The sequence below is a fragment of the Leucoraja erinacea genome, unplaced genomic scaffold (assembly GCF_028641065.1).
Source record: "Leucoraja erinacea ecotype New England unplaced genomic scaffold, Leri_hhj_1 Leri_452S, whole genome shotgun sequence".
Taxonomy (NCBI): Eukaryota; Metazoa; Chordata; class Chondrichthyes; order Rajiformes; family Rajidae; genus Leucoraja; species Leucoraja erinaceus.
Window position 1 is genome coordinate 8894 of NW_026576353.1, and position 14532 is coordinate 23425.

A 14532-nucleotide genomic window follows, 5' to 3' on the forward strand; every position below is an offset into this window, starting at 1 on the left:
GCGGAGTCAGGGGATATGGGGAGAAGGGAGAAGGCCTACTTCTGCATCTACTGTCTTTTGAAGGCAGGGCACTGAGAGGAAACTTGCACGGTCCCAAGGAGAACTCTACACAGGCAGCACCTAGCGTCAAGATCGAACCCAGGTGGCAATGTGAGGTAACGGCTCCTTTTGCTACACCAATGTGCTGCCTCAGTGCCAAAGACCTGGGTTTGATCCTGAACTCATGTGCTGCCTGTTTTGGGTTCTATCTGTGGTCATTTCTTTTTCTCCTTTTCTTCCTGGGTGCTCTGGTTTCCCATGCTGCCAGAGACAAAATTAAACTAGATAGTTTAGTGTGCGTATTATTGAAATACCTCTTCTCTAGAGACTACTGGCCTTCATTTGATAGTTATTTCAGCTCGCATCTTCAAATAATTTGCTGGTAAATAGTTTTCAATATATGCTTTTGTTTTGTTTTTCTCCTTGTGTTATTGCATATATTTGCATACCAATTATAAAAATCCCATGATGATCCTTGTGTTCCAGATTTTCCAATGGTTTTGATATTTGGATGGTTTCTCTTTAAATTATATTGTGTTTGACAGGAAGAAAGGAAATAAGTTTTGAATTTTTTAATGAAAGGATGGCACCACATTCAATGAATTCAACAGTTTTTAAATTGGTAATTGCTATCCTTTAGTCAAGATAGCTGAAATTCATAATTAACCATACTGCCGTCCAGTTCTTTCTGTAAAGTGATATTTTTCACAGTGTATTTCTGTTATAGAGATATGTCATATCAAATGTCTTATCAAATTGTATAATTCACTTTTGATTACTCTGTTCTTTGTTTCTTCAGATAAACTGCAGCACGACACCACTTGAATTCTTTGATTACATGCATGGCCAAGGGATTGGCACAAAATCAGCTGTATTCTTCCTTGCCTGGGCGGAGGAGCTTGAGATGAAAGGCAAAGTTTCGATGGCAGACAGTGTTTTCCACAGAGGCATTGAAAATTCTGCACAACCACTGGAAATGTTGCTCCATCAATATCAGTAAGATAGAACTGAAATCTATCTTCAGCTTGTCTTCTACTTGTTCATACGGATTGGAAATTAGTCATTGTATCTTTTTTTTCTTGAGCACCCAAAATCCATTTTAGCAAACTTCAGACAGTATTTGTTTAAGGAAGATTAGATGCTACCTCACCCGCTGAGTTTCTCCAGCATTTTGTGTCTACCTTCAGAAAGTATTTAATGATTGATAATTATATCACAGAGCAATTTGGATGAGTGGAATTGACACCAAAGTGGCTTGCTAGTTATGATAAATTGATAGACACAAAATGAAGAAGGGTCCCGACCCGCAACGTCACCAATCCATTTTCTCCAGAGATGCTGCATGACTTGCTGAGTTCCTCCAGCATTTTGTGCCTATCTTTGGTATAAACCAGCATCTGCTGTTCCTTTTTATTACATTATGATAAATGTTGGTTGGGTGGACAATTGTATTTTCCAGACGCGTACGTTTTTGTCAATCAAATAATCCATATATTATCTTTGAAATGTCTGCAATCGTCAATCTCAATTTCAATCAATCTTGGCAATCTGTTTGAGTATTTGAAAATAACATTGAAGTGGAAAGAAGACTGCTTTCTATCCTATTACCTGTCTTGGAACTGTTATAACAAATAAAAATCAATATAGTTCACACAGATTAATCTTGTGATTTCATAAATGATCACAGCTTGCAGGTTTCAATGGAAAATTGTTAGTCCACACTATTTCCTTCTTGGGTATGTTTCTTAATGTGTGTGAATGCTCTTAGAACATTATTGTGCATACTTGTGTTTACTTTGGGTGGCGGGGTGGTGGTTAATGGATACAAAGTTTTCAATTATATCCACATTTGTTATTTGTGGATATTGAAGACTGTGAGCATAATTAGGGGCTGCATGGTGGCACAGCTGGTAGAGCTGCTGCCTCACAGTGCCAGAGACCCAGGTTCGATCGTGACCTCGGGTGCTGTCTGTGTGGAGATTGCAGGTTCACCCCGTGACCACGTGGATTCCTCGCACATCCCAAAGATGTACAGGGTTGTAAGTTAATTGGCCCCTGTAAATTGCCTCCAGTGTGTAGAAAGTGGATGAGAAAGTGAAATAACATAGATCTAGCGTGAACGGGTGATCAGTGATCAGCGTGGACTCGGTGCGCCAACGGGCTTGTTTCCATGCTGTATCTCGTGTATGTAAAATTATACTATTTGGAGCCATACTGTATGGAGGGATCTTCAACGCTCCGAGTCCATGCCAACCATCAACTACCCATTTACTCATCCTATCCTACTTGTTTTATTCTTCCCATATTCAAGTCAAGTCAAGTCAAGTTTATTTGTCACATACACATAGGAGATGTGCAGAAATGAAAGTGGCAATGCTCGCGGAACAACAAAACAACCAAACAAATTATAAACACAATCATAACACACATTTATTTTACATAATAAATAATAGAAGGAAAAACGTTCTGTACAGTTAGTCCCTGGTGAGAAAGGCGTTTACAGTCCGAATTGCCTCTGGGAAGAAACTCCTTCTCAACCTCTCCGTTCTCACTGCATGGCAACGGAGGCGTTTGCCTGACCGTAGCGGCTGGAACCACTTCCCTCACTCTCTCCTACAATAGCAGCAATTTATAGTGACCAATTAACCAACCACCCCACACGTTTTCGGCATGTGGGAGGTAACCAAAATGTGTAAAGCTTTTCACCGTACCCCATTATCTGTGACGATAAACTAAACTAAACTTCACTCACACAACACCCAGATTGTTTGAATGGTCTCTGGAGCTGTTCTACTAGATGTGTCATTGTCCTGCATGATACATGAATAATAGTTTCAAAATAAAACTTGATTACCTTTTGTTTCTTCTATTTTTTTTCATCTTGCTTTCTTGTGAATCAAACAACTGATCATATATTATTTTGTAGGAATTTCACAATTCGAGCCTCCCAGAACATACCACGTGCACAAGTAGATAATTCGGTTCGATCCGGGCCAATGTCTCCAGCGAAACAACAAAGTATGTCTACAGAAACTCGAGATGGTGAGATATTTTGAGTGAAATCATTTAATGTGAATGTTTTTCCCCCTTGGCAGTATAATATGAGAGCTGTCCCAGCATTGATCCTTGCAGTATCAGAGTATCCTAATTGTAACTGACTCGTTTATTCTTTTGCTGATTTTGATCTGTTAACCAATCTGCTGTAGAAGCCAGCCTCTTCAACTACATGGGTTCTGATTTTGTTCAATAGCTTTATGTGTGATACTTTACCCAAGCTCTTCAGGCATCCACTGGATTGTCTCGTCACTTCTACTCATTACAACTTTGTAATACTCTGTCAATTCTATCAAACGTTATGCACTTTTCATAAATCCATGTAGACTCTGCTCATTTCTGCCATTATTTCAAAGTGCTCTGCCACCTCTTCAATCATTCAAGCACTTTTCCTACTGATGCCAGGTGAACTGGTCTGTAATTCCCTAGTTTCGTTCATCCTCCTTTCTTGGATAATGTGGCTACATGGTAAATGGTAGGGAATTGAAGAATACATGGTAAATGGTAGGGAATTGAAGAATGTAGGTGAACAGAGGGATCTGGGAATAACTGTGCACAGTTCCCTGAAAGTGGAATCTCATGTAGATAGGGTGGTAAAGAAAGCTTTTGGTGTGCTGGCCTTTATAAATCAGAGCATTGAGTATAGAAGTTGGGATGTAATGTTAAAATTGTACAAGGCATTGGTGAGGCCAATTCTGGAGTATGGTGTACAATTTTGGTCGCCTAATTATAGGAAGGATGTCAACAAAATAGAGAGAGTACAGAGGAGATTTACTAGAATGTTGCCTGGGTTTCAGCAACTAAGTTACAGAGAAAGGTTGAACAAGTTAGGGCTTTATTCTTTGGAGCGCAGAAGGTCAAGGGGGGACTTGATAGAGGTTTTTAAAATGATGAGAGGGATAGACAGAGTTGACGTGGAAAAGCTTTTCCCACTGAGAGTAGGGAAGATTCAAACAAGGGGACATGACATGAGAATTAAGGGACTGAAGTTTAGGGGTAACATGAGGGGGAACTTCTTTACTCAGAGAGTGGTAGCTGTGTGGAATGGGCTTCCAGTGAAGGTGGTGGAGGCAGGTTCGTTTTTATCATTTAAAAATAAATTGGATAGTTATATGAATGGGAAGGGAATGGAGGGTTATGGTCTGAGCGCAGGTATATGGGACTAGGGGAGATTATGTGTTCGGCACGGACTAGAAGGGTCGAGATGGCCTGTTTCCGTGCTGGAATTGTTATATGGTTATTAACCACCTTCTAAAGGGATTGTTCTAACATCTATCGAATCGATGGGCAGCACCTCATTCCAGAAATCGAAATAGCTTTTGTTGCTTGCACTGCGAGTACAGTTTATGGATATGGAGGTAAATCCATGTGAGTGTGATCTCATCATAGCCTGATTATAATTGCAGTTAGCCAGCCGTACTGTTATAATGATAACTTCCATTTATCTTTCATGTGGTAAAAGATCCCAAGGCATAGGAACATTTTCAAAGAAAAGTTGATGCCCTCCCATAAAACATGAGGCCAAGTAAGCTCAGGCTGAGTCACAGTGGTAGGTTTGAAGGATAGACTTTAAGGAAGAAGGAGAGAAGGCATAAATGAGAGAAATTCAGAGCTTTAGGCTGGAATAACTGTAATCTGTGGATCACTGAGAATCTAGAACTGTAGGAATGCTGTTGTAAGGAACTGCGGCAGGGCTGGAGGAGATGAGAGATGGGGATGGAAGGGGTATGAGAGGAATTAGAAAGTGAGGGTTGTGGCAGTGAATGGAGCACTTTATTTCTACTGTTATAACATCAGAAATACTCAGCCAATTTTCAAACCATATCTTTCTTTCATAAATCATGATTGACTTTGAATGTCAGCCTCTTCACATAATTGAGTTTAGGCTATGTAAATGGATATCAGCTGTATTAGTAATATTATGACTAAGCATGCTGGAAACATCACTGCATAATTAAAAAAAAAATTACTTTTGATTTTACACCTGCCAGATTTGACTACTAAATTGTTTGCCAATTCGTAGGAGAAATATTTAAATGGCCGAATATTTTTCATATTTTTATGGGCATAGAGCTGCATTTTATATTTTATTATGTGTGTGTTTAGGGCTTCAACCTGAAACGTTGGGAAACTCTCAGCTCATCAATCAAGAGGCATCTGCTGTGAGACAATCGCATTTGAATGCTGTGTCCCTGGGCTCAGGAGCATTTCCCAAATCTCAGGTAACTTTTTGCTACACTCAAGCCCTGTACTCATGCTAGATTATTATACGAGCTAGTATGGAGTGAGCTTTGTCATTCCGTTTACTACTGAAAATGTGTGATAAATAGTGCAGTCTCGTATCCTTGATAATGATGAGCTTCATGCAAAAATCATCCCCGCTTGATAAAGACCTCGTTAGATTAGTGCTAGACGTTTAGTGTGCTGTACACGTAACATTGTCAAAGGTAGAGTTCAACCGAGCTGAGATTGTGTTTGTTCATCTTCCTTGCATAATAGACAATAGGTGCAGGAAGAGGCCATTCGGCCCTTCGAGCCAGCACCGCCATTCAATGTGATCATGGCTGATCATCCCCAATCAGTACCCCGTTCTTGCCTTCTCCCCATATCCCCTGACTCTGCTATTTTTAAGAGCCCTATCTAGCTATCTCTTGAAAGCATCCAGAGAACCTGCCTCCACCGCCCTCTGAGGCAGTGAATTCCACACTCACCAATCTCCGTGAGAAAAAGTGTTTCCTCGTCTCCGTTCTAAATGGCTTACCCCTTATTCTTAAACTGTGGCCCCTGGTTCTGGACTCCCCCAACATCAGGAACATGTTGTTTTCAAGAAGGAACTGCAGATGCTGGAAAATCGAAGGTACACAAAAAAGCTGGAGAAACTCAGCGGGTGCAGCAGCAACTATGGAGCGAAGGAAATGGGCAACGTTTCGGGTCTGAAGAAGGGTTTCGGCCCGAAACGTTGCCTATTTCCTTCGCTCCATAGATGCTGTTGCACCCGCTGAGTTTCTCCAGCTTTTTTGTGTACCTCAGGAACATGTTTCCTGCCTCTGGTGTGTCCAAGCCCTTAACAATCTTATATGTTTCAATGAGGTCGCCTCTTATCCTTCTACTGCAGAGTGTACAAGCCCATCCGCTCCATTCTCTCAGCATATGGCAGTCCCGCCATCCCAGGAATTAACCTTGTAAACCTACGCTGCACTCCCTCAATAGCAAGAATGCCCTTCCTCAAATTATGGACCAAAACTGCACACAATACTCCAGGATTGGTCTCACTAGGGCTATACAATTGCAGAAGGACCTCTTTGCTCCTATATTCGATTCCTCGTGTTATAAAGGCCAACATGCCATTTGTTTTTTTCACTGCCTGCTGTACCTGCATGCTGAATGCCTGCTGCATTATGATTTGTATCTATTGGAAATACAGGGGAACATAGAAAATGGCTGCAGTGGGAATCAATCAACACTTAACACTTATGTAACGGTGTCCAAGAGTTTGTAAGTATATTTATGTCTTAGGGTTACTGATTTCGAATGTATGAAAGAAAGTAATAAAAGGTTGTCAAAATATAAAGCAAAATAACTGCGGATGTTAGAACTGAATTTTAAAAAAAAATGTTGACACAATATTACCCACCCTCCAGTCTCCTGGTGCTTCTGGATATTGAAGATAAAATACATCTCTGCCAGTGGCCCACCAATGTCAACTCTGGCTTCACAATGACCCAGGATACACTTGTGTAGGAAGGAACTGCAGAAGCTGGTTAAAACCGAAGATTGACACAAAATGCTGGAGTAACTCAGTGGGACAGGCAGCGCCCCTGGAGAGAAGTTTTGGATCAAGACCCTTCTTCAGACTGAAAGTCACGGGAAAGGGAATTAGAGATATAGACAATGATGTCGAGAGATATAGAACAAATGAATGAAAGATATGCAAAAAAGTAACAATGATGAAGGAAGCAGGCCACTGTTAGCTGTTTACTAGGTGGGAATAAAAAGCTGGTGTGACTAGGGTGGGGGAGGGATGGAGAGAGAGGGAACACAGGGGTTAGTTGAAGTTAGAGAAATCAATATTTATATCCCTGGGCTGTAAGCTGCTCAAGCGAAAAATTAGATGCTGTTCCTCCAATTTGTGTATAGCCTCACTCTGACAATGGAAGAGGCCTAGGACAGAAAGGTCAGTGTGGGACGCCGCATCTGCACCCAAGATGAGGTGTTCAATACCCGGACATCCGAGATGTGCTCATTCTTTAGGGAACATGCCATTCGATTTCTTCATTGCCTGCTGTACCTGCATGCTTACTTTCAGCGACTGATGTACAAGGACACCCAGATCACGTTGTACTTCCCTTTTTCCTAACTTGACACCATTCAGGTAATAATCTGCCTTCCTGTCCTTGCCCCCAAAGTGGACAACCTCACATTTATCTACATCAAACTGCATCAGCCATGCATCTGCCCACTCACCCAACCTTGTTCGAGTCACGCTGCAACCTCATAGCATCCTCCTCACAGTTCACACTGCCACCCAGCTTTGTGTCGTCTGCAAATTTGCTAATGCTACTTTTAATCCCTTCATCTAAATCATTAATGTATATTGTAAATATCCCAGCACCGAGTCTTGCAGCACCCCACTAGTCAATGCCTACCATTCTGAAAGGGACCCGTTAATCCCTACTCTAGTCTTTGTTGTCCTTTTAGGTTAGGCAGAGGTTCACTTGCACTTCCTCGAACCTGATCTACAGTATCCGATTTCTCTAATTGCCTGAGTGAGGTGCAAGGAGAAGGAGGAGGCTATGAGGCTGCAGGGTGAATTCGATAGGTTGGGTGAGTGTGCAGATGCAGCATAATGTGGATAAGTGTGAGGTTATCCACTTCGCTGGCAAGAACAAGAAGGCAGATTGATATCCGAATGGATTAGGAAAAGTAGAGGTGGCCTTGTACGTCACTGAAAGTAAGCATGCTGGTACAGCAGGCAGTGAAGAAAGCTAATGGCCTTCATAACAAGAGGAGTTGAGTATAGGAATAAAGAGGTCCTTCTGCAGTTGTACAGGGCCCTAGTGAGCCCACACCTGGAGTATTATGTGCAGTTCTGGTCTAATTTGAGGAAGGCCATTTTTGCTATTGAGGGAGTGCAGCGTAGGTTCACCAGGTTAATTCCTGTTGCGGCGGGACTAACATATGATGAAAGAATGGTTCGACTGGGCTTGTATTCACTGGAATTTAGAAGGATGAATGGGGATTTATAGAAACATATAAAACTCTTAAGGGATTAGGAAGACTAGATGCAGGAAAAATGTTCCCCATGTTGGGGGAGTTCAGAACCAGGGGTCACAGTTTTAGAATAAGGGGTGGGCCATTTAGGACTGAGATGAGGAAAAACATTTTCACCCAGACAGTTGTGAATCTGAACATCTCTGCCACAGAAGGCAGTGAAGGCTAACTCACCAGATATTTTCAAGAGAGGGTTAGGTTTAGCTCTTAGAGCTAACGGAACCAAAAGATATGGGGGAAAAGCAGGACAGGGTACTGATTTTAGATGATCACCCATGATCATATTAAATGGCGGTGCTGGCTCAAAGGGCCGAATGGCCTACTTCTGCACCTATTTTTAACGTTTCACTGACAAGAACATGCTGGTCCTGAACTCTCGCTATCTTGTGTTTCAACGCCTCCCATTTACCCTTGCCTGTTTGCCTGGAAACAGCAGTCGCAAATCTAACTTCTGAAGCTTCCTCTCCAGCACCATCAAAATTGGCCTTACCCCAATTTAGAACTCCGACTTTTCAACCAGTCCCGTCCTTTTCAAGAACTATTTTAAAACTAGAATTATAATTAGTGGTCCCCATGACTTCACAGTAATTTAATCGGGCAAAGTTGATACCATTGCCTAAGATGTGTTGGAGGCAAAGATAAATCGAGAATTATTGTCTCACGGTTTAATCGGCAACAAGTTTGAATCTTACACCAGTTACAGTAAAAGTTGATGCTGGACTAACAGACCTTCTGGGCTGTCAGACAGTTACACAATACGGAATGCCCCTATAGTCCAATTTGGCCATATCTAACTTGCCAAACTGAGCCAGATCATTTGACTCTTATCCCTCCACCTGTCTAAATGATTTTTAAATGCTTTTTAAAATTAACAATCCAGAACTATTCATAAATTCATAATCCATTGGAACAGGATTAGGTCATTACGCCCATCAAGTCTACTCCGTCATTCAATCATGGCTGATCTATCTTTCCCTCTCAACCCCATTCTCCTGCGTTCTTCCCATAACCCCTGACACCTTTACTAATTAAGAATCTGTCAAGTCAAGAGAGTTTTATTGTCATGAGTCCCAGATAGGACAAGAACCAAGAACAAGAATTAAATTCTTGCTTGCTGCAGCACAACAGAATCTGTCAATCTATGCCTTAAAAATACCCATGGCTTCCGCAGCCATCTGTGGCAATGAATTCCACATCGGGAAGCCGTTAGAGACTTGAAAGGGGTGAGAGTATGGAGGGATTTGAGCAAAAGGATGGTGATTTTAATGTAAATGCTGCTCCAGTATTACAAAGTAGCTGATGTATTGTATTGTATTCAAATTTATTGTCATTGTCTCAATTTGAGACAACGAAATGAATTTCCCTTACAGGCAGTATCATAAAAAAATATATTATTAAAAATAAATAAATAATAGAACATATTAAAAATAAAATTGAATTAAAAAAAAAAGCACAAACACAGAAAGTCCACGACACAACATAACATAAATGGCACCAAGGTGAGGAAGGCACCATAGTCCAGCCAGCCTCCCCTCCGTTCTTCCCAGATGTTCATCCGTGGTCTGGGCCTTCCGAGCACCCGCAGTCGCCGCCCCGGGTGGCCCAATGTTCAGGCCCTCACCATGTTCAGGCTGGTGGAACGTGATGTAAATGTGATGGATGAATGGAAGTTGCATTGAATTAGGAATTGGGCAGCAGAGTTTTGGAATAGCTGACATTCATGGTTGGCGGAAGAGCAATGGAATGGTAGAATCACGCTAGCCTCTTCCAGCTAACAATGACAGTGTTATAAATTGTGATTATGGCTGCAGATAAATTGGATCTGATCCCTGATGCAATTGCCCACAACTGGTTATTGAAGAGGAAGCATTGTATCATTGTACTCCTTGCTGTCACTTTGCTGGTGATTGAGAATAGACTGATTGGGCAGCTGTTAGCTGGACTGCATTTGTCTTTATTTTTGTGAGTAGGCAAGAGCAAGACCTGGACGTTTCCATGTTGTTGTGCAGACAATAGGTGCAGGAGTAGGCCATTCGGCCCTTCGAGCCAACACCGCCATTCAATGTGATCATGGCTGATCATCCCCAATCCGTACCCCGTTCCTGCCTTCTCCCCATATCCCCTGACTTCGCTATCTTTAAGAGCCCTGTCTAGCTCTCTCTTGAAAGTATCCAGAGAACCGGCCTCCACCGCCCCCTGAGGCAGAGAATTCCACAGACTCACCACTGTCTGACAGAAAAAGTGTTTCCTTGTCTCTGTTCTAAATGGCTTGCCCCTTATTCTTAAACTGTGTCGTATTGTAACTATACAGGAACAGATTGGCTGCATAGAGATTGCTGCTTCTGACGTACTGCATCTGGAATGCTGTTTGCTTCCATCGTCTTCATTGTGGCCATTGTTCTCGGCTCTTTCTTCGTGTCAGTAGAGTCACTGGCAACTAACTCCTGCGTTGGTGGTTGTAGGGAGGCGAGTGAGATGGATGTTACTCTTAGCACTTTGGCTGAACATGGTTATAAATGCTTGATCCATATCCCACCATTCCCTCCATGGCCGTGTGCCCATTTAAAAGCCTCTAAATCACCACTGTCATGTTTGTCTCCATCACTATCCTTGGCAGCGTATAAATCGCAAATACCACCATCTCTCTGGACCTATGTAAGCTCTGCAGTGGTGTACAGAATGAATGATAAAGTGAAATGATTATTAATTGGCTACACCGCCACACTTTGTAGTGGCACGGTTGTGTAGCATTAAAACTACAGCCTTACAGCGCCAGACACCCTAAATCTAAACTAATTTAGATCTCTAAACAAAACTTGTTTTAACCATTTTTTTGTTTATCTCGTGTGATTTCTTCTGTTGGGGTTTTTGTTTTGTGACTAAAGGGCCTGTCCCACTGTACGAGGTATTTCAAGAGTTCTCCTGAGTTTCCCCTGATTCGAACTCGGTGAATTACGGTAATAGCCACTTGTAGGTAATCGGGGCTCTCGTGGACATTTTTCAACATGTAGAAAAATCTTCACAAGCTTACCGCGTTTCCTGAGTACCTGCCTTTAGTGTTACGAGCTGCTAAGAGACGTCCCGAGCTCCGACGTACCAGCTACGTACATTCTACGTGCTTACCACGAGTTTTTTTTGTAAACTCGGTAGAGCTCTTCAATCACCTCGTACAGTGGGACAGACCCTTAAATAGTTTTTATTCTGCACATGGCATGATTTCTACAAGTAACCTGTTTCTTTCCTCCTCTTTCAATTATCCATTTAGAGTTGCAATTACATCCGAGACTGCGCATCAAACCAAAGGTAATACGCAGGAGGCGCCTCATGAACCGCAGCAAATTGCCATGTACAACAAAGATGTTCTCTTTTCTGGAGACCGAGAAATGTGTTTTGAAGAAATACGAGCTCAGAAGTACATAGCAAAAATGCAACAGAATGAACAGAGTAAGTTGCTTGTTCTTTCCTTGCACCTTCTTTGATTTACACCTACCACTTATGAAGAAAGCTGATTTTATTCTTTTGTGGTTTCCATTTCTAAACAAAAAGGTTGCCTATTGGTTATATTGTTTAAGAAAGAACTGCAGATGCTAAAAAATCGAAGGTAGGCAAAAATATTGGAGAAACTCAGCGGGTGAGGCAGCATCTATGGAGCGAAGGAATTTGTGACGTTTCGGGTCGAGACCCTTCAGACTCTCGACATGAAACGTCACCTATTCCTTCGCTCCATAGATGCTGCCTCACCCGCTGCGATTCTCCAACATTTTTGTCTACTATTAGTTATATTGTTCTCTTATAAAATGTGATTAATTTTCTTCATGTGGCTAAACCTTTATTAAATGTTTGAGTGATAATTTCTGCTTTTGTTATTATGAATGGAAGGTAATCTGATCAGCAGCACCAAGTCTGATGAGATCAAACTAATGGAGCAGACGCTGGAACAGTTGAAAATGCAGCTGAAGTTAACTGAGGAGCAGACGTATGAAATAGCGCAGGTGAGTGCTCCAGAGATACTGCCTGATCCGCTGAGTGTATCTGTACTGTGGGTGAAGGTCACTAAATATGGCCGTTATCCGGGATTTGGAGACTGCAAATGGAGGGGACGTCAAACTTCCTAAGCCAGGCGTCGGCAACATACGCCCCCCTGGGCCGAATGCGGCCCGTAACCCGAAATCATCCGTCCCACAGGCGGATTTTATTTTCCCGTTATCATCCTGCCCGCCGAGCTCCCAGAGCAGCAGCATGGCCAAGCGCCCCAAGCAGCGGCCGAGCTCTGGCTGTACTGCAGCCGGCACCTCCCCCACCCTTCTGTGAACACATTTAAAAAAGAACTGCATATGCTGGAAAATCAACCAAAAATGCACAGCGGCTGTGACATGCTGGATTGCTGAGGCTGTACTGCAGCCGGAAACATAGAAATTAGGTGCAGGAGTAGGCCCCCCCCCCACCACCATTCAATATTCTGGCTGAATCAACTCAGTATTTACCTGCCTTCTCTCCAAAAAAGAACTGCATATCCCTCTTAAATATGGAAAAACTCAAACTACCCTCTGGTAAACAAAACCACTCTCTGCGTGAGAAATTTCCCCTCAGCAGGTGAGGACATGCATGGATTGCCAACCCCTGAGTAAGCTGCCCCCTCTCAATCTTCAAATGAGAGAGTATCACCAGTCATCCAGTCTTTCTTCATAAGACAGTCCTGACATCCCAGGAATCAGTCTGGTGAACCTTCTCTGCACTGCCTCTATGGCAATAATGTCCTTCCTCAGATTTGGAGACCAAAACTGTACGCAATACTACAGGTGTGGTCTCACCACGACCCTGTACAACTGCAGTAGAACCTCCCTGCTCCTATAATCAAATCCTTTTGCAATGAAAGCTAACATACCATTCGCTTTCTTTACTGCCTGCTGCACCTGCATGCCTACCTTCAATGACTGGTGTACCATGACACCCAGGTCTCGCTGCATCTCCCCCTTCCCCAATCGGCCACCATTGAGATAATAGTCCAGCATTTCACCAGCATTTTTGTTGTACCTGTGAGCACGTGATTTGATGCCTGCCATCCGGGGCGGGATGGGAGCGGGATCCATGTGTACATGTGATAGATGTGGCCCGCCATCCGCTCACAGACATGTGTCCCAACCCCTATGCACAACAAGGTTGCCCACCCCTGTCCTAAGCTATCTGAGGAAGTGGTGTTGGTGTGCTTTCTTGGTTGTTGCTTCAACAAGGGTGGTTGAATTTGAAGATCTTAACCATCTCTGCTACGGCACCGTCGACACCAGGACACAAAGTTCTTGATCTCCTTCCTGTACTCCGACTCATCCTTATTTGCTATCCGGCCCACCATGGGGGTGTCATCTGTGAATTTGTAAATTGAGTTAGATTTGTACATGGCTGCACAGTCGTGTTCTTTACTCCTTCTCCACCCACGACTGAGAACACATCCTTGCAGACCCCGAGTTGAGGATTATCGTAGAGGATGATTTGTCCCCTATCCTCACTGATTGGGGTCTTGGTCAGTAGGTTGAGGATCCAGTTGTGGAGAATAGTGGAATTAATGGGTCCTTTTCAGAATGGCAGGCGGTGACCAGTGGGTCAAGGCTCAGTGCTGGGACACCAGTTATTTACAATATATATTAACGATTTAAACGAGGGAATTAAATGTGACATCTCCAAACTTGCGGATGAAACAAAGCTGGGTGGCAGTGTGAGCTGCGAGGAAGATGCTATGAGGCTGCAGGGTGACTTGGACAGGTTGGGTGAGTGGGCAGATGCATGGCAGATGCAGTATAATGTGGATAAATGTGAGGTTATCCATTTTGGTGGCAAGAACAGGAAGGCAGATTATTATCTGAATGGTGTCAGATTAGGAAAAGGGGAGGTGAAACGAGACCTGGGTGTGCTTGTACATCAGTCACTGAAAGTAAACATGCTGGTACAGCAGGCAGTGAAGAAAGCTAATGGCATGTTGGCCCTCATAACGAGAGGATTTGTATTTAGGAGCAAGCAGGTCCTACTGCAGTTGTACAGGGCCCTCGTGAGACCACACCTGGAGTATTGTGTGCAGTTTTGGTCTCCTACTTTGAGGAAGGACATTATTGCGATTGAGGGAGTGCAGTGAAGGTTCACCAGGTTAACTTTGTTGTTGTTTTTTTCCTGCTACCC

At 43.0% G+C, this 14532-nt stretch overlaps 1 protein-coding gene across 1 annotated transcript in view; it reads left to right on the forward strand.

Moving 5' to 3' along the window:
- Positions 1-823: 823 nt before the first annotated feature.
- Positions 824-14532, forward strand: part of bub1 (BUB1 mitotic checkpoint serine/threonine kinase) — an 82694-nt gene continuing 68985 nt past the window's right edge. Inside the window, exons 1-6 of the mRNA XM_055630615.1 lie at positions 824-1035; positions 2966-3081; positions 5200-5315; positions 6518-6588; positions 11630-11808; positions 12244-12356. Of these exons, the coding sequence (XP_055486590.1) occupies positions 878-1035; positions 2966-3081; positions 5200-5315; positions 6518-6588; positions 11630-11808; positions 12244-12356 (753 nt within the window). The 5' untranslated portion in view covers positions 824-877. The remainder of the gene's footprint in view (positions 1036-2965; positions 3082-5199; positions 5316-6517; positions 6589-11629; positions 11809-12243; positions 12357-14532) is intronic.